Below are 20,549 nucleotides of genomic sequence, written 5' to 3' on the forward strand. Positions count from 1 at the left end.
AAAGTGATCACATTTTCAACGGGCTCGGACAACTTCGGCATGCATAGAAATGATGCAGCGTGCAGAGACACAATCCATTTCCATGGCCTACCTTCTTGCAAAGAATACAGCAGAAGTAAAGTTACAAGCCACATGCCATTCAAAGCAGTTATAGTTCACAGGAATGTGGTGCAGCTCCCCTCCGAAAGAAGAGCGCACGGCTCAGCAGGTCTGCCAGGCGGGCGAGGCTCCGTGCTGGACTGGACTGCTTTCTTGGCTTGATGCTTCCCCGGGCAGGTGTTTCCAGCCCTGGTCCCGCACACTCTCCGATACCGCGAAACCAACCGCGGGGAAAGTACCGCCTCTGCCGCCCGTTCTCTCCTCCCCTTACCGGGACGGAGCGCGTCGCCACACCCCCGCGTGTCCTAACCAAGAAGTGGCGAAACAGACGCGCGCATCGCGGATGGAACGCATCAAAAGCTGCATTACGCGCATGCACTTGACGCACGCCTCAGTACCATGAACTGTGACTTCTAGCAATGAAATCACTTAGACGTTGTTGCTGTCTCTTTACAATAGTCACATTCTCAATTTTTTTTTTCTCTCTACGGCGCTAGATTGTGCGTTAATGGAACTCAGGAGCTGCTGATACCCGTTCCAGAGCAGGTGGACTGCACGCTTGTTATTTTAAACTCACAAGAAAAAAATATATTTTTTTAAAATAAAAAAAATAACGTGCTTTCATTAAGTGTTTTTGGTCATGACTTGGGTGGCCCAGTGGTTGACTGGTTAGCACCAGTGTGGAATTTGCATGCGTGGCTTTTCTCCGGGTACTCCGGTTTCCTCCCACATTCCAAAAACATGCATGGCAGGTTAATGGAACACTCTCAATTGTCCCGAGAGGAGACTAGGCGAGGCTCCAGCAACCCCCCCCCCACCCCCAGCAACCCGTGTGAGGATAAGCGGATCAGAAAATGGATGGATGGATGGTCAGGACTCACAAAGGGGGTTTATTTCTTCAGCTGCCACATTCATTTCACAAGAAGCACTGAACATCATATGTTGCAATACTTTTTGTTTCTGGCATTTCAATATTTTCATGAGTGGAAAAAAAACACATTTTCCAAGATGATTCTCATTTTGTTTTCTCTGCGCCACAGTAATGCAGTCATTGTGACACCCACCGATGCCAGTTTACACCTGCCCTTCATACACGATTATTTAAAAATGTAAAGTCAGCCACTGCAATTTGTATCGGGTTTGATCAACCCTGTTACATGCGCTAAATTAAGCAAATCAAATAAAGCCACTACCGTTTCATTTTGTTGCCTGAATTAAAATAGTGCATGCAGAGTCTCAGTGACCCATTAGCCAGCGTGCCCATTTTGTTTCAAGACAAACAAAATGTTCAGACTGAGTATGAGACGGTTTGGCAGGATCAGCTGGACAAGTGTGTGCGTTTTCAGCACCATTCAACTGCCAAACGCAGCGCGCCAACACTTGACCAAGAAAGCAGAGATGACTGCATGACCAGTTAACCTGAGAGTGACATCTCTCTCTCTCTCTCTCTCTCTCTCTCTCTCTCTCTCTCTCTCTCTCTCTCTCTCCCTCATTGCAATTCTATAGTCTATTTCTCATTTCATGTGCACCTGTGTCTAAAATTCAAAGTATGGAGAACCTCTGATGCCTAAACAAACAAGTGCTGTCAATGAATGGGGTGGTCATTGGCAAGACACTTAAATATCCACACACTCTCCTTTATTTCACGGAATCTGCTTCTTTCTTGACAATTGCAGCAGGATGTTTGTTGTTCAATGAAAAAATAAAAAAATTAAGGAATATATGTGGGACTTCAAAATGTTGTTTGCATTGCAGCAAGTTTGTTATTGTGTGTGAGGGTCATTCACCAGGTGTGGAGGTGTGAATCGCTAACTTTTTTTTTTTCACCATTATGACGATATGACGGTTCAGTCGCCTTCGGCCATGTCGCTCAGTATGTGACAGGCCTGACTTGGGATTTGCTTGAAACTTCATGATGAAGATTAACATGTTACATGCACATACTGTACACTGAAAAAAATGATGTGTTGAATTTACTCAATGTTATTTCATCGAATGGTTCCATGAAATAAAATCATTTGGCCCCAGGTAAATTACCGGTAGACTGTAGATCAACTTTTAAAAAATGCATCGAAATCCAGATGATGCTATTCTGTGCAGCCACTTGACAAAATCAAATTAAATCCGATCATTTTTTCGAGTGTGTGCAACTTTCTCCCACCTCTGTATATGACAATACAAGCTTTTATTTGACAAATATATCCTCCTGAATCAAACCATTTCAAATAAAATTTTAAAAAAATCTCCCTTCTCCAGGCTACTGGAGAAAAGTGCTCTCCTTTGAAAATAGGAAACGCCTCCAGGTTTGAGGTGAGCGAGGCGGACGCGCTTGTTTACAAATTCGAGAGCCACCTAAGATGTCAAGAGTATCATGCGCTTTCCTTCCCTCGCTCATTGACAACGCCCTCAACTGCGCCCTGCAGGGAGGCAGAGTGTGTGCTGCCAGAGCTGCGAGAGGCAGCATGCTGGTCAGAAGGCTGATGTTAGCGGGCCTGACAGCACCAAGCAGGTTGTATCCTCTCTGTCAGACAGTGATCATCATAGGGCCTGACATAAGGCCTGGCAAAAGGCAAGCAGCTCCAGTAAGTGTCAATGAGGAGTGTCGGTGCCCAGAATGGGTTTACACCCAAAAAATAAAAAATAAAAAATGACTCATCCCCATCAGTGGCGCCATCACCAGTTGCCTAGAGATAGGGATGCAGATAGAAGAAGAGGGGAGGGGGAAAATGTTGTTTGAGGAGGGCAAGGTTGGTAAGACACGAGCGTGATGAGACAAGTTAATGTGGATGTTAATGTTCAGACAATCAGTGCTTCCCCTCAGGCCCCGACAACACGCTAGGATCATATTAGCGCTAATGTTGACAGGATCAATGCACGCACCGCCCACAGACACCTCAACAAGGTCAGAATTGGGGAAAAGGGGCACACGGGGTGCCTGCGTGACACCTTACAAAGTCATCGCATGGTTGGGAACGACAGGCGTATGACGGCCATGTGACGCTTTAAAATGTGTCAATGTGCCATGTTACAAACCCACTAAGCCAATGTTTGTGTCGAGAGGGAAGCAATGAGCTGCAAAAAGCCTCTTATGGCCAAACCTGCATGGCACCGCCTTTGAATGAGGCTCCACATTAGGCAAATATGAATGGCACACTTTGCTGCAGCGCATTAACGGGCGGCGAGGGCGAAGCTTGAAGCCAGCATGCGTGACGCTTTTGGCGTAAGCATGTCACACCAGAGTGTATCCGGCCTCTTGCGAGGATAAGCGGATCAGAAAAGGAATGAATGGATGGATGGAGATGTATATATATATATATATATATATATATATAGTCAAACCTCGGTTTTCGTCCATATATATATATACACGTCATCCATGTGGACAGTCAAACCAAAGCCGTTCGTCAATTTTGAAACCGACATCATCATCATTCAGGCCTGTTAGCGTGGCAAAAAGAGTGAGAGACATGGAGGGACAGCAGGAGGAAGAGCGGGCAGGTGTGGAGGGAAGACGTTGTGGATTTTGGCTGAGGGCAAAGCTGCTATCCTCAGCCACACTGCTCAGATCTTATCGCTTTCCCACGCTTTGACACGCCTTACCGGCTGACCTCCAGCATACACACATACTCAAGGGCACACACAACACCACAACGACAATGAGGAAAAGTTGAGTTACTGTTGTAAAGCTACAATGATGAAGGCAACTCAGTTATCAACCCAATAGTAACATTTTGGGGGAATGTGTTTACTGCACAAACAACATCAGTACCCAATGATTTCAAAATATTATCAGCCAACAGCTATTCTGGCATATAATTTTGTATTTTTCGTGCAAGTTTGCGTGTGTGTGTGTGTGTGTGTGTGTCCGCGCGCGCGTGTGTGCGTGTGTGTGGAGAGAGGAAGGGAGAGGATCTAAAATGTCAACACAACCTGTTGAAATGTCAAATTTTTTTGAGAGAAAATCAAAACTTTTTAGACCGTTACTGTGACCTATAACCTTTATATCACAATAGAAAACTAATCTTTTCGAAAAGGGGAATTAAAAGTAAACAACTGAGACAATGTGGTTGCAGGAAGGTAAGCACACTCTTACAAATGGGGATGTGGCTGTCACAAAACAAAGTGTCTCTGATTAACCACAAATAAAATTCAGCTGTTCAAGGAGGATTTTCCTGACATGTTTTTGCTTTCCAGCAGAAGGCCTGAAGGTTTTTGTTTCCCTACACTCGCTCTGATATTGTTTTTGTCTGTGCTGTCAGTACAGCTGTCAGTCTAAATGGCTCTGGGAAGACTCGGCCTTCAGCGCTCTCATACCTGTCCAGTGTCGTGTGTGTGTGCGCGCGCGCGCGCGCGCGTGCTTGTGTTTGCCTAGCGATGTTATCAACACTAAATGTCTTTTCATGCTTACCTCACTTGAAGCCCGGATGGAAAGCAGCTGACCATCCGATGAAGCCTCAGGGAACCAACTGGTAAATGGGAAGGCAAAATGTTAGTTCTTCCCATCCAGTATTTTTATTTTATTCCACATAATAATGGAGCACAGGTCCACAAAGGGCAACACAGTGGACCCCCCACTATTAGCTGACGATAGGATAGGTTAAACCACTAATAAGCGTTTCCACAAAAAATAAATAAATAAAGGGTTTAGCTCCTCCAGAAAGAAAAAGAAGATAAACAATTTAAAAGATTTTCCAAAACTATTATTAAAAACTCCATGAATATGTGAATGCACAGATTCCAAATCGCAGCATGGGATTTTTTTAAAACATTTGTTTGTTTAACATTCATGGCCTTGAAGTGCTTTCATACAAATATTGACAGTGTGTGACATTTTTGAGGTTATGAATTGCATACAATGAAGTAGTTGGCAACTTTGCACAGTGGAGTAAGAATATGACATCACATGGCAATCAGTTACCTATGTGCTGTTCATTTGTTGTAAATTTATCAGCTGGAATACGACGTCAATACAAAAAGGCACACTCAGTTACCACCAGCACTTTTTTTGTATTTCAGGGACATGCGTTCAGGCCAGGAGAGGCAGAGGCTCCCTGTCATGTTAAATATAATGGTAAGCACAAAAAAAAAACGTACTACTACTACTACTACAATTAACTTGGCCTGAAATTAAAAATTATTTTCCGTTTTTCTTGCTGTGACATTGTTGAACCGTGTGGAATTGATTGAAGCACAGTTAAAAACTTCGAAAACAAAGGTTTTAAATGGTCTAAATTGAAACACAGGCTAATCTTCAATTTTGGATAGTATGTTTTTAGAACAACTTCAGAGGAGTCAGTGCCTCATCTGTCATGAGCTTCACCATACGTCACTGGTTAGTTTGCACGCCGTCAAAGTTTTCGAGTACGACGTCTGACTTGCAGTCAAATACGAATTTGGCTTTACGCGACTGTCGAAAAACAAGGAACCGCTGGAAACAATTAACGTGCTATTGAGGTACTAAGAAAATTTGGAGCCAATTCATGAACATAATTGCAAACAAATGAAAACTCGTCTCCACGATAAGCACGCATAATATTCTGGTTACTTGACAGCACTTGAACAAACCGTCCAAAATTAATACCCGTATAATCAATAGGTGGGTGTATGTCTTCGTATGCAATACATTTAAACCCCAATTTAAGCGTTATTGGGGGGGGTTGGGGGGTTAATTTAAAAAAATGTAGACGCACCTGTTACGTTCCACAGCACAAAAGAATCTGAAGCCACTTCCGTCTCTACGCTAGTCTTTGGGCGTCCTCTTGTGTTCGGTATTGGTACTACTCAGTTCTGTTTTTTTTTTTTTGTTTTGTTTGTTTGTTTTCCACACAGGAAGCTCGAAAATTAGACCTTGAAACTCAGAACTGTGGGACAGTTGTTCAAAACTACTGGACATGTTACAATATAATTTACAATTCTTACGAAGAAATTAGTATTTTATGCAAGATGGTTTGTTTCATTAAGAAATTTCAAATACAGGGTTGGCCAAAACCCAAACAAAACACTGGCCTTGAAACTCAAATTTGAATAAATAAATCCTTGGTAAAAATGTTAACCTTGGCTTGAAACCATGATTTAAAACTTTAACTACAAACTTTAACCCAGGCTAGAACCGCAAATTTGAAACCTGATCGATACATACATACAAAACATACATATATCCGTACGGATGTACATACATACATACATACATACATACTCTTTTGTATTGTTTAAGCATAGTTGGGTGAAAAGAAATTAAGAAAAACACTTCAAAGGTTATAAACGTGTTTTATGTATTTAAAAAAAAAGATTTGATAATCTTGGCACTCTCGTGACAGTCAGCGTCTCAGCGGCACATGGCGTCTCCTCTTCATGTCTGCCCCATTTCATTCAACATCGTTGTGTCGTGACGATCAACACTAAACAAAGAGAATGTAATTTTAGGAAATTCCCGTTTTTTTTGTTTTTTTTTTGTCAGTTTCATTCTACATGAAAACGTTTGCATTTTTTTCATGAAGACTAGCACATTGCTTCTTTTCTTCACAATTATAGAAATTGCTATTCTGTAGAATGCTTGCGTGATATAACCTACCGATCCTTTGACTTGCTTACACAGTGACGGAACTTTTTGCCTGCAGGAAGGAAGAAATAAACAAACAATAAATGAATATCTCTGGCAGTGTTAATCACCTCAGCACGTTATTTATCGAATGTTATGAACATTAAGGGTGCTGATAAGCTATTCATCCTTACATTTTCTACAAGCACCACTTTTCATTAGGGTCATGGATGATCTGAAACTAGAGTGTTCAATGAACCGAATATGTATGCTTTTATAATGAAGGATAAAACCTGAACCCACCCAACCCAAACAGAACCTTATGCCTGCGAGGCCGATGTGCTGCCTTTTTAAGTTAGTTTTAATTAGTTTTCAGGGCAGCTTTGTTAGTTTTTATTACTGATAGTTTTTACAAAAAATTTTACTTTTACTTTCATGTTTATAAGTAAAGCTATATTTTTTAGCATTTGGCCCTAGATAATATCAAAGTAAACATTGTTTATTCATAATTTTATGATTTTATTATGTTTCCAGAAGAAAAATTAAGCGCATGTGCATGCATGTGTCAATAGCCCGTGGCGTTATGGGAAAAAATGCTTTACATGTAGCATGTATCTTATAAGTATGTTTTAACGTATTTCCCAGGCAAAACATCATATTCTACATTGGCAGTTCCAGGCTTCCGAAAAATACAGTTTGTTACTTTTTGTTTTTATCTTGTTTACAAAAATGTTTTTCCGAAACTAGCCTTAGTTATTTCATTAACTAAAATAAACAAGGCCACAGTTCCATCCATCCATGATGAATGGATGGAACTGATGATCCATCCATCCATCCATCCATTTTCCAATCCGCTTTATCCTCACAGGCGTGGCGGGGGTTGCCGCAGCCTATTCCAGCCGTCTTCGGGCAGTAAGCGGGGGACACCCTGAACCGGTTGCCAGCCAATCGCAGGGCACACAGAGACAAACAACTATCCGCGCTCACACTCACACCTAGGGACAATTTAGAGTGTTCAACCAGCCTGCCATGCATGTTTTTGGAATGTGGGAGGAAACCGGAGTACCCGGAGAAAACCCACACAGGCCCGGGGAGAACATGCAAACTCCACACAGGAAGGCCGGAGCCGGGATCGAACCCTGCACCTCTGTACTTTGAGGTCAACGCGCTAACCAGTCGACCACTGGGCCACCCCCCACAGTTCCACAAAAAGTTACAAAATGGCTTGCGCTCTTTGACAACGCGACTTTAATGGCTCAACAAAGGGTTTGGTTTTTTTCCTGGAAAGATTTCAAGGATTCTGCTTGACGGTAGTGATGTCCTTTGTAATTCGTGTTCCTTTACCTGTCAGCAAAATGAATGAAAGGAACACAATGACTCCAGCAAAGGTCAGGCCAGCGATACGTAGTGTGTGGTAGTCTGCAAAAGCAAGTAGTACAGTGTCACCACTAGGGTTACAAAATTGCGGGAATTTATCATGGAAATTTCTGGGAAATTAAAGACATAAAACCAGAATTTACAAATTTGAAGGTTGGTTCTCAATGAGCCAGGAAACAAAGATACTGTACCTGTTGTTGTGGAATATACTGTACATTTTTGCATAATTCTGACTAAAGCAAGCAGATTTCATACAAGCCCGGGTACTGTAAATATCTACACAAGTGGTCCTCAAACCAACAAAATTATGTTCACGGTAAAAATTTCACAATTTGGCGGCTACTCGTGTTCGCAAATGGCTCTCACTTACCATAAACAAAGTCTGCATCGGGGTCAGTTTCTATGGGGCAGGACATTGAATAGACAACAGTGAGATAGTTTGTCCGGCAACATCGCAGCTTTTACAGTACATGAGTATATTACGATATAAAAGAAACAACCATCTATTAATATGAGCTGAAACCTGTACTGATAAATATGTTGACTGGGTGGCATAGAAACAATCTCAAACGCATCATCAAAAATGCAGCTCACTGCTACACTTCATGCACTTGTTGCAATTAGTGGGAGCCCTGCACATGTTTCTCTTGAACAAGTGGACCTCCCGTTGTGATCCATAGCATAGCGTGTTGTAAGATCGGACATCGTAGCCAGATTCCCCAAAAAATAAAACTTTTTAATTTCACTTGTGGTTTTGACTTTTATTGTATTAGAGGAGAGACTTGAATATTTTGTAAGCGATCATGGTACCGGTTTCATTTTCGATCAAATGTCTACGCTTGCTTGAAAGGTCGTACGCAGTGTCAAATTCCCGTGTCGTAAATGTGAAATGAATAAAGTTCTTGTTGGGACACATTTGTTGACCATCAGTTCCGTGGTCCCGCTGGTATGAATATTTTAACGCTAATTGAAAATGGAATAGCCGAAACAAGCAAAGTTAACCGTTCTTGTCAATAACAACCGTCTTATTTTGGGGCTCTCTGACTGATACAGACGTATAAATACTGCGACATTTCACCACTCCGCATAACGTTATACTGTAGTCTTGTGACGGCGGGAGACACGTCCTCACTAATTGGTCAGTGGGAAAACAAGATGACAGAAACGCGTGATTAGCGATTCCTAGCTCTTAACGTCAATGCGCAATCGTAAAATCAACTTGTCGACTAATCAGTTCAACCCCTATTGTGCAGGTATACATCATATCGTGGCTTTAGCTAACCTACCTGCAAACTTTAGCAGCAGACATTCAATAAGTGTGTCAAGGTGTGTGCCATTGCACTCTTATCCTATTTCCCCCCCCATTCATGTGCTTTTTTTCCAATCAGTCACCATTGTGTGACCTACCTTGAGGAGACGGCATTTTCCTTGCGGGTTTATGTGTTGAGTCGTCCAAACTGCGGAGACAAACAATGCATACGTGCTGTAACAACAGCTGGTGATCTCTCCACACTTTACAGTTACTTTCTATTCAAAGACTGTATGCTCGCTGTAAGCGATCGCAAGCCGTGTTCCTTACGTGAAATGATGACTTGTGTGTGCTTTCAAAGGTTTTTGCATAAAGGTAATAAAAGCTGGTGGCTTGGTTTTTGGAACGTATCCTGTTGAGAGGAGCTCCCTCCTGACAATTGGCTTCCCTGTTGCAGTCCGAACAGCAGAATCATCGGGTTGAAATCGCCAATTAGAACTTTTAAAGGGTTCTTTGTGACAAACTCTTTTGACCTCACTCCTCCACACACACACACACAAACACACACGCACACGTATATGCGCGCGTACACACGCATACACACACACACTCACAATCTAGATAAAAAATAACTCAATATGGGTCTAAAAGGGACTGACCCAATATTTCAAGTTAAATGAATAATCCCAAAGAGTTGGGTCTAAATGTTGTTGGGTCAAAATTAATAACCCACAGAACAACCTCAAAACCCACAATACTCAAAACACACGCGCATGCGCACGCACACACACTTCACATTTGAGGAACTTGTACTGACTTAAAATCATTAACTACACAGATAAAAAAAAATCCTTTCAAGCTGGTGTGAGTTCTGGTTTTCAATGTACTCGTTCTGAGCTTTCTCCTTGAGGGCATTCTTGGTAGTTATTACAACATTATCCATTGATAAATCATTGCCACAATGTTCATCAACCTTGGACCTTGCACAATCGGACGGCTGAGCAATTGACGTGATTGTAGCGATATCGAAAAGAAAACTGATCCCTCAAACCTTTTTGGAAAGAAAAGACACAATTATGGGTTGGAAAGTGACCTCCAGTTTTCCAAGAGTGACTGGACAACAGATGGGGTAAATCCCACACAGAGAAATGGAACCACATGTCATAACGTAGGTCAAATTGGACGCTTTAAAGACTTATTCCTGCCCATCAATCAACAAAGAAAAGTCATGTGTGTCATGAAGGAAAATGTATTGGCAAATATTTAAAGTAGAAAACATATTTCGAAACATTCCGTCTCTGCATATGTATATGAATGCAGGTATATGTGAAATAAACCCTGAGAAAAGTCTGAGTGCCCTCCAAAGGGTTATGAAAAAGTCTAAATTTACAAGCAGTCATGTATTTGCCTTTCATTTCTAAACCATGCAGAGGAAAAATTTACATTGCCTGTAAACATTCATTTGAAAAAGTAAATCGTCTCTCACCTGCTCTGCAATCGTCCTTTGCTCAGGTGCGTGTGTGCATCATGGGGAGGCGTAGCTTCACGGGTGCACCCCTTAACTAACACACAAGTATTTTCCACGCCTACAGTTACTCAAGTTATGTATTTATAGTGTCATAAAGTTTGAACTCTGAAGTCAATAAAATGCCAACCTAACCCAACCGCTGGAATTAGCAGCAGAGTGCCTATCTAACAAACTTACAACCACCAGCCTACATGTGTTTTTATTATTTCTCTTGTAACAGTAGAATACTATTGGCACCAACTCAGAATGCGTTAGTGGTAAAGCGGTGTACACACATTCGGTAAGGATAGCCTGTCCTAATTTGAGCATGATTCCTCTAGTGTGATCAAAGGCAGCTAAGGCAATTCTTGGTCTCATTCAAAGGCCGACAATCGTAAATGTTAAACCTGTTCAATATTTCTGATCGCAAAACTTATATGTGGTTGACACCGAGTGCGGTGGAGCCCCAGAGGACGTGATTGTCATGTGAAATAGCCAACAAGGAAGTGATCTGAAGCTTGCACTGCAGTCACAAATCGAGGAGCAACTGCTTGTGTTGAGTGTCAATATTAGTGAACAATTTGCCTAGCTTCTTTTATTTCCTCTTCTACGATATTTCCTTCTGGTCCACGCTGCCTTTCACTGGTCGTGCTTGGTACTACAACATACATCTAGTTTGATGATTTTTGCATTATTAAGCACAGTAAAATGCGCATGTGAGGTGGTGGTGCAAAGTGTTATTTTTTTTCCACTTGGCATAACCGTGCTTACATTCTAGTGGACTATCATTGGCCTTGAGCGTGTATGGCTGTTAAAAGCGGGCTTACAAACATGAACACCATCGATGAAATTTGGATCGCTACGACGGATGTTTTGACTTTGACGACGATTGCGCAAAAGTTGTTCTTGTTAAACTCATTATTAGGAGGAAAAACCCTGGAGCACCCTACTGTGTTTTCTTCATAAGGGACCTTGACTGACTTTCATAGCTAACGGAGCCCAGAGCGCTGCGTCAAAATGAACACATGACCACGAGTCTTCAGACAGATTTATTCATATTATATGCCAAAAGCACGACATGTTGCAACACACCAAGGCCTCATGCGGCGAATGGACAAAGGGTTTGTCTCTTCAAAACACTTCAGATAAGTGAAAGTCTCACAGGTGATGTTTCGTTTTGGTTAGTGACCTTAAATGGCCATACAAATGTATTTGATGAATACAAAAGAAAGAGAGAGTGGACTTGATGTTCCCGTAAGAACCAACGGAGGGACAATGAGGGAGCGGCAGTGAGAGAGCTGATGCAGTAAATTCCACAATATTGTCAAATTACTGCAGTGGATGTAAGCAGGTCCGATTGTCTCCTACATCACACTTCCACACATGCATGCATGTATTCACACGTATGCATTTGTCAAGACACACACTTCCATACATACCAACTATATAGTTGTCTGTAAGCTATCTGTACTTTTAAATACTATATATATATATATATATATATTATACCACAGACATTTTCAAGGACGATTGACAACATTTAAATAAATAAATAAATAAATACATCCAGTGACACACTACACTTATGAAGAATTTACACATGCTTACAGTTCGTCATTATAAAGCCTTAATAAACAGTTATAAATGACGTCTAACAGTTATTCAATAATAACACAGGTGTCAAAGTCAAGGCCCGGGTGCAGGATCTGGCCCGCCACATCATTTTATGTGGCTCGAGAAAGCAAATCAAGCATGTTAAGTTCCGTGATGCTTGCTAAAGTCTGACCCAAAATTTCAAATGTTCATATGTAATCCACAATAACAGTCATTATTCTTGACTTCTGATTTTAAAACTAGTTATCCATCAATTTGTTGTGCGCTGTGTGTGTAATATGTGGAGGTGATTAAACTTTTATATGGTTTCCCAAGATTCATAACGGCCCTCTAAGGGAAACCGTAACTACAATGTGGCCCGTGACAAAAATTAGTTTGACACCCCTGAACAATACGGTCTGGGATCACTATTTGACGAGATCAAGCTACAGACGACAGCATCAACCATTCGTGTGGACTCACTTTTTGGCAAGTTCAAGCTACTTCCGCTATTGTTGCTTGCTCGTTAGTTAGTTGCTAAGTTTACACTTAACGACACAACTGATTTCCAGGAATCTTTGTGAAGGGGTGTTGATAGTCAGTCATTCACTGCTCATCCATTTCAGGCTCTGCTGATGACTCACTCATTGTCAGATTGTTTTGATTTGCATCCCAGCAAGACTCCCCGAACTCTGACCTTCTTGCCTCATCATTCTACCGTTAAATCCTCCCAGCCTTTCGCCCCGACGAGTTCTGCCTGCGCTTGTTTGCCTGTTTGAGATTCCGCTACCACGGCAACAAAGTGTGTTTCCCCATCCTGCTCTCAGTGAATTACGGTTTTGAATTAAGTTTTGTCACTGGACCTGTCACAATTCATAAATCCTTCCCCACTAGTCCAGTGGTCCGGCGTACTGCACTTGGGTCTTACCGCCCAGTCGCCCATTACAGTGCATGTGGCAAGCAATAGCGGGGCATCCAAATAAGATGCAGATACAATAATTGATTAGCAGTTTTACCTTGACATGCCAATTCTATTAAGGCATAGTGGTGTTATGACCAAGCAGCTCCAGCAGATGGAGAGCCACCAACAGGGGACAGCATGTTTCGGCTTTGTCAGCATTGGCAGCATTGGTTTCTGTTAGGTTTTAGTGATGTTACAGTCCACTTGGGGCCAAGTGGTGTATCAACCAATCAGCAGGAGCTCTACCTATAGGGTTAGCACGGGCTTTCACATCTTCTTTAATAAAATAAGTCAGAGACATGTATAGTATTGGTCAGCATTGATGGTAAAATTTACTGTTTACCATACTCGTAGAGCTTGCTGCACAACAAGCATGGTGGTTCAATGTCATCTGGTAGTTTATTAAGGCTTAATAACATGTTTATAACTCCTTTATAAACCATCCTTAAGCACGTTTGTGATTGTAAAGTGCTACCGAAAAGGCTAAACTCTAAGAAGCAGTAACTGGAAGTAAAAAAATAAACAGGACCACCCCACGCAGACACACTTTCTAGCTTAAAGACCATCTTGTGTCCAAGGTGCGATTACAGTAGCTGAGACAGTATAGACAATTTGACAGTATAATCAAAGTGAGAGACATCTACATGAAAGCACAAGAAGAGACGAGAGCACTGAGGACAGTCACGACAAAGCACAACGGGCTAAAGATTTGTCTTAAGGGTATATATGATTTCTGTACACATTTTATTATACCCTTACCTTGTTGTGTCACCACTAACAGTTATAGCTATGATGCAGTGGATTCATGTCAAATAACATCAGAAGGCAGTGCGAGCTGACGGCAGAGGAGCTGCCTCAGTTTTCCGCCGGAGTCTCTTTGGCAGCTGCTGCAGCTAAAAAAAATAAGTACAGTAATATATAATTGAACTCCGTAAAGTGAACCTCCATTTTGAATTTATGGATGTAAGAGATGAGGCAGAGGTGACGGAAGCCAACAAGGGAGGTGAAAAGGGGCAGCTCACCTTTGGAGACAATGAGATTTTCCTCCTGTGCCTCCTCATCCCCGGGGGCCCTGCAGAAAGAGAGAGAGGGTGCCGCAGATTGCCATGGTAACCACATGTGTCAAGTGGCGTGACTAAAGTGCTTTTTGTCATTCAGAAGGGCACAGCGGCATACCTGGGTTTCTGGCTGATACTGCAGCGGCACCGTCGACCTTGAAATGCAAAGGAGAAATTCATTTGGAAAATACAGTCCCCTCCAAAAGGACTGGAACAACAAAGTCAATTCCTTTGTTTGTGTTGTCGATTGAAGACATTTGGGTTTCAGAGCAAATGATGAATAGATATCCAGGTTTTATTTCTTGGTATTTATATCTAGATGTGTTAAACAAATGTGTTAAACTAAGACTGTATCTCAAATCAACTTTACCAATTGAAACGAATGGAAATGCCATTAATCCACTCTAGTCCTCATTTGTACTTTATTAAAACATCCATCCATCTAGTCTCTATTCCGCCTATCCTCACTACTGATAACATATTGAATTATATTGAATGCAAGGAATTGAACAGATGTCATTAATTCATTGAACCTTCTTCTGATGTGGATGTCTTGGCCAGCAGGAGGCAGTATGATAAAGCTATATACATAATAGACTTCGGGTTTTATTTTTTCGGTGTAAATTTTGCATGATAAGTGACATAGCTTTGTGACAGATGCAGGTTAGACCGGTCTTGGCGATTTCGTAGATGAGCACAGGCCGGCAGATCTGACAGTGGGTGGGCTGGGGGAGAGATTACTTCACTCACCGCCAATCAAATCTGCTCATCTCATTCTTTTTAAAAGTGGCCCGCACAGTCTCGCACGGCAAGGTGACACCGTTTTGTGAATCGGAGGACAATGTATAATCACGGCGAGCCCTATTCAGAACTCAAATTCACCAAAATCGTGTTAGATCAGCAGTCAGCCCTATGCCAAGGCTAAGACATGTTCTGAGCAGGTGTAAGTTGAATGGACTTTCTGCCACCAAACTGTGATGTGGCCGGGTGCATGTCCAAGGACACTTCCTCTGTTTGGCACAGACCAGTCTGCCAAATTGGCAGAAATGGGCAATGAGCCTTATGCTTGTGCAGAAATGAGGGCTTTGCTATCTGCTGCGAAAATAGAGCCCTTAAAGTTGATGGTGAAACACAAAGAGGACCACTAAATCCATACTGTAATTGCCTCTTTGTGTCGGTTGTTGGGCAGCATTTCCAGGCCAAAAAAAAAAACACACTCAAAAGGTGTCTTACTTACTGAGAATAAGCAGAATTCCCAGCGTGAACAGCACCACAGCTAAAGCCAGTCCACAAATCCTCAGGCTCTCGTAGTCTACATGGCAAGATGGCGGGTGGCAAAGATGCACGGAAGCAAACATTTCATTTTGTCGTCATGCAGACAAACAGTACAATTGCTTATGTTTGGAATGTGTTACATTCTTGAAAGTGCTGGCTTAAAAACCACCTAAATTGGGTGAAATAACGAACCCAATGCTGGGTACAAAATGGATGATGGGTTATTCATGCAGCGCGTTGGATTGAGTATTAGACGCAGCAGTTTGGGCCAAGATTTTGATTGAACAAGAGTATAAAATACACTGTAAATAATACAACTTTTGTTTTTTGGGGGAGGGCGAAAAACAGTGATTTGAGTTAGAGCAACTTTAAAATATAATTGATTGACCTTTATGGCAACAATGTTAGTTAGCACCACAACGTAAGCAAGGTGTTTGCTCCAAAACGATTTGCTCGGTTGTTTGTACTTACATCTTGAAGTTGGGGAGACCAATATAAGACGATACATACCATAGACAAAAGGGTTTTCCTCCTTCTCAGGTTCATCTATAAAAACACATACATACTTTTTCATTCACACCTTCTTTTTTTTTTTTTTGTACTGATATTTGTGTTGGGCCCACTCACCCTGAACATCGACGTCTGCGACAGCTGACAGTCATCCACACGAGTCCCAAATAAGACATAATTAAAAAAACAGCCTCAGTGTGGTGGTTGACAAGTTAACCAGACAGCATCAGACATCAAGCATGTGTTGGGGTGTCACCATTGTGTGACTTTCACACTTGGCCAATGTGCGAAAGTCACAAAAAAAAAAAAAAAAAAAAAAACCCTCAAGGAGTCAGTGATGAGTCAATGCTGCCTCCCTATGGACAATCTGCATCTATGCATGCCTGGGACTTTGTTTTGTGTGTTTGTGCGTTTCATACAAGAGACCGGCAGGGACATGACTAATGACTGGATTACTTCTCACACAATGTAAATGTTCTCAGAACAGAAGTGGATTTTTTTTTTTTTTTAATCACTAGTGAAATGTGTGAGTTTTTTTTTTAAATGGAGCAAAACAGTCATAGATGAGGTTATAAAATACATTCATTAAAATTAATGTGACAAAATGTAATTTAACAAAAGAAAAATAATTACAACTTTTTTATGTACAGTAGATGTAAGTTTGTTGTTTTACGGATATTTCATGCAAGCTAATAATAACGCCAGAGACCACATTCTTGAATTAGATTAATTACATATATATTTTTGAACATAGCAATTTCGGGGGGGCAACTGAATTGATGCAAAAGTTAAATGGAAAAAAAAAATCCATTCATGCCCAGTGCCAGCCATCTTCAGACCCTAAGTCTTGAAAAACTGTGTGTGTGTGTGTGTGTGTGTGTGTGTGTGTGTGTGTGTGCTCATGTACTTACCAGCGACACACACGAGAAGCGAAGAGAGGAAGAGAGAAGTAGTTTCCATGGCAACTGTTGATAAAGACCACTAAAAAAGGGAGGGTGAGAGGAGCAAAAATGAGCGTCAAACAGGAAAATGGCAATGGCTATGCTGCATTTTGAGAAGCGAGCCCCCTTGTACATCCATCAATATGGTACAAATTCCTTTACAACATGGCACTCGAACCCATTGCCAAGCATTGTTACAAAAAGCTGAACAACATTGCGTTTAAAAGGGCAGAGCTGCTGTTCGTCATTTCTCATTCAATTAAAGAGAGAAGAAATAGACTTAGTTTTCCCCTACTAAAAATGGCCTTGGGTATGATATCACATACAAAACCAGATCACGCAGCCGGAGTGAAGTGTCTCTCTTTAAATGGTCTTATCGATTTGCTTGTAATGTAATATAGATGAAGCTCACAGGAAGGAATTTCCACTAATGGTTCATTACAGTTCAACAGGATGTGTTTGAGAGACAGTCTTCAAGAGAGGACTTGGCTGAGGGAAGCGTCGACCTCCGCCAAGGCAAGAAGCAAATTCTATACCTGTCCTATGCTGTAGATTCCTGCTTAGAGTGGATATAAAAAGTTGACAGACCCCTGTTCAAATGTAAAAACACAAACAAAACAGCATGCATCAGCAAAATAACGCCATGACAGGGAGGCATGGTGGTGGCTTAGAAAAGGTGTAGTGAATTATGAACAGTTCAAAATGGTCAGTGTTGGCATGAAAAAAGCAAAATAAAGGAAACGTCGATGTGAACAGCAGGAGTTTATATGTGATTGATTACCTGTGAGAATAGATTGCCAGTTAGGGTGTGCACACTTTTGCAACCACATGTTTTCAGTTGTTGATTTTTACTTCCTAGAGCGAATTATATTAAATATTTTTTAAAGTTAATTGTGCAGGTTGTAGGTCACGTCACTGGTGGAAAAAAATTTTAAATTATTTATCGTGGTCTAATTTTTTGTCTATCGCAAAGGCAGCTGAATAGGGTGTGTAGATCTTTTATAAACACTGTATGCATGTCTGAAATACTCTCATGCAGAAGTACTACCATGCAGAAACACCCACATCCCCCGCAGGTGTTACGTCAGAGACAAAAGGCAGGCAGAGGTGCATTGAGTTTTGTCGGACTAGAAAATGAGAATTTGCCAACAGCATTGGCTCCTGATCAGCAACTTAACTTGAGTGGACGGTGAAGTTGATGCGCAGTGGTGGCAGTTATTTATTTATTTATTTTTAATGTGCCCATGCACCACATACACACAGTTTGGAATTATCAAGTTGTGTACCCCAATATATGATGACGACCTGGGGGCACCACTGATTTCTGGTTTCAAATTCACGATCCATGTGGACCACCTCTGCAAAATCGTTCTCTCATTCAGGAATGAATTAATACTTGCGCCATCTCCAAGGACGCCACACGACCTTGGCCTATTTTCATGCAAGCCACATGCACACAAAGAGTACCACTCACGTGAAACACTCATTACAACAATGTGGTCTTTCACATAACGCTCAACCTGTCAGTCTGTCTCGAGGTGCACTCTGTCTGATTCCATTCAAGTCAATCCACGAAACAAGATTTTTTTTTGTCTCCTTAATTATAATAGGGACATTTGGCGCATCATACATCAGTAGTAGGAGCGTCCATGCCCATTACTTTTGGCAAGATAGCTGCTTGAGAACAAACGTTTATGTTTCTTCAGTAGATGAAATCATCTGCTATTTACTACCACAGACTTTTAACAAACTAAAATATTTGTGTGCGTGTGTGTGCGTGTGTGTATCCATCCAAACTGCTTACCGTGTATATGTAAAACCATAAAGATTGACGCTAACTGTTAGCATGTCAAAGGCGTTTTGCAAAGCACTTAGCAAAGCACATTTTGCCAGGGCAAAGCTATGGTTATTTTAAATGTGTGTGATTCTCTTTCTTACAGTAAATTAGTATATATTTAGTGGAGTAAATTAAAGAGTTAAACATCTCATGTGTATTTGACGAGGCCGCACCCTTTCACCCAATTTAAACGGCCCTCATTGTCACATTACATATGGCAAAATGCACGATAAATTCTGCATTGTGTCATGACGTCATAGTCTCGCTTTGAACAACATAAGTGGGTCAAATGAACCGATCACACGTACGCAGCAGAAGACATCCTTTCGCCCCACGTGACTTCACGTGGCAACAGTCCGCGCGGTCCTGACATGTCGGGTTTTTTTTTTTTTTCTATCTCCGTGGTAACTGGGTCCGGTTGGATAGTCCGGGGACCAGAGGAGTCCACTCGTGAAACGCGAGGGGCGTGGCGGCGAATCACCGGAATAAACGAGATGAGCCGCGAGTGAAAAATATAAACAATGGGATGACAACGACAAATACGAAAATAAGATAAGGAGATGTGCATTAAGGGTAGAAGACCCGTTACACGCGCGCGCGCATTCAACCTGTGGCTCGCCTGATGGCGGACGGGAATGCGTCCATTATCCACCCACCACTTCTAATTTCAATGTCGAAGCGTCACGACACACGCCTATTGTTCATGATAAGACATGATGATGATTTATTGCGCAAGGAGACACACCTTCGTTCGAAATCTCACTCAGTTTTATCTTTTGGAGGGGCCATGGTGAAAAAAAAAACACCCCAACTAACCAATCATCATTTGTATTGCAGCCGCATTATGAATGTTATTCCTAATAACGAGCGACTTACCTTTTATTTATCCAGCAGTTCAACAAAGAGATAAACCACCCACGGATAACACTCAGCTGCTCTCCAGTGTTCTTCTCTTCTGTGTATGTGCGTGTGTGTGTGTGTGGGGGGGGGGGCAAGCAGGACCCGAGTAAAAGCTACAAATATGAGGAGGAAGAAGAGGAGAAGGCGGGATGGACAACAATATGATCTCCTAGAATGACTGTTTTTTTTCTTTCTCGCTCTTTCTCCCGAGGTCAAGAGAACTTCCTTATTACTGCGAGCAGCAAAAGAGGGTTTTTTTTCCATTTACATTTTATTTAGTCATTATTATTTGGACAATGCAGAGATTCCGCAAATCAAAGGAAGAAAAAAACAAATAGAAAAACAGGATACATTGAGGATTCTTTAAAGTAGATCAGGCGCATTCACACACACGCACTTAAACTGCCCTTTAAATATTTGAAGTCCGAGACGCACCCCGAGGGGGGAAGCACAGTCATTTGTTTTATTTATAGAGGAATCTCGACAGTGGGTTCAGAAAGACATTCTTCCCTTAGGAAATAACAAATAGAATTGATTCACATTAAGTTCTTGAAAATTATAAAGTAAAATGGGGTCATGTCTGTCTAATATATATATATATATATATATATATATATATATATTTTTTTTTTTTTTAAGTATGAGGTCATTTTGAAGGAAAATTCATGTTTTGGGAATAACATTATTTGGGGCAAAAAAGAGGA

General features: G+C 41.5%; 2 protein-coding genes across 3 annotated transcripts in view; both read right to left on the minus strand.

Moving 5' to 3' along the window:
• dscaml1 (Down syndrome cell adhesion molecule like 1) overlaps positions 1-450 on the minus strand; it is a 104,870-nt gene extending 104,420 nt beyond the window's left edge. Inside the window, exon 1 of one of the 2 annotated variants that reach the window (XM_019887705.1) lies at positions 92-450. In XM_019887705.1, coding sequence (XP_019743264.1) covers positions 92-134 — 43 coding nt within the window. In that variant the 5' untranslated portion in view covers positions 135-450. The remainder of the gene's footprint in view (positions 1-91) is intronic. The other variant, XM_019887704.1, reaches the window with a different exon arrangement.
• Positions 451-13,348: 12,898 nt separating this feature from the next.
• fxyd6 (FXYD domain containing ion transport regulator 6) lies at positions 13,349-20,047 on the minus strand. Its single transcript, XM_019887631.1, has 8 exons — positions 19,822-20,047; positions 17,079-17,148; positions 16,285-16,308; positions 16,168-16,203; positions 15,620-15,694; positions 14,501-14,537; positions 14,347-14,396; positions 13,349-14,217 (listed from the first exon to the last, which is right to left on the minus strand). Exons 2-8 carry the CDS (start codon positions 17,125-17,127, stop codon positions 14,180-14,182), a joined length of 309 nt encoding a protein of 102 aa, XP_019743190.1. The 5' UTR covers positions 17,128-17,148; positions 19,822-20,047; the 3' UTR covers positions 13,349-14,179.
• Positions 20,048-20,549: the final 502 nt, after the last annotated feature.

The sequence above is a fragment of the Hippocampus comes genome, unplaced genomic scaffold, assembly GCF_001891065.2.
Source record: "Hippocampus comes isolate QL1 unplaced genomic scaffold, H_comes_QL1_v1.1 scaffold6, whole genome shotgun sequence".
In the NCBI taxonomy this organism is placed as follows: Eukaryota; Metazoa; Chordata; class Actinopteri; order Syngnathiformes; family Syngnathidae; genus Hippocampus; species Hippocampus comes.

Bases quoted from the DNA above. Each gene is read 5' to 3' on its own strand.
- fxyd6 (XM_019887631.1), bottom strand. From the start codon at position 17,127: ATGGAAACTACTTCTCTCTTCCTCTCTTCGCTTCTCGTGTGTGTCGCT. The intron at 16,309-17,078 runs GTAAGTACATGA...GATGACTGTCAG, and splicing joins GCTTCTCGTGTGTGTCGCTG to CTGTCGCAGACGTCGATGTT. The intron at 16,204-16,284 runs GTGAGTGGGCCC...GTGTTTTTATAG, and splicing joins CGCAGACGTCGATGTTCAGG to ATGAACCTGAGAAGGAGGAA.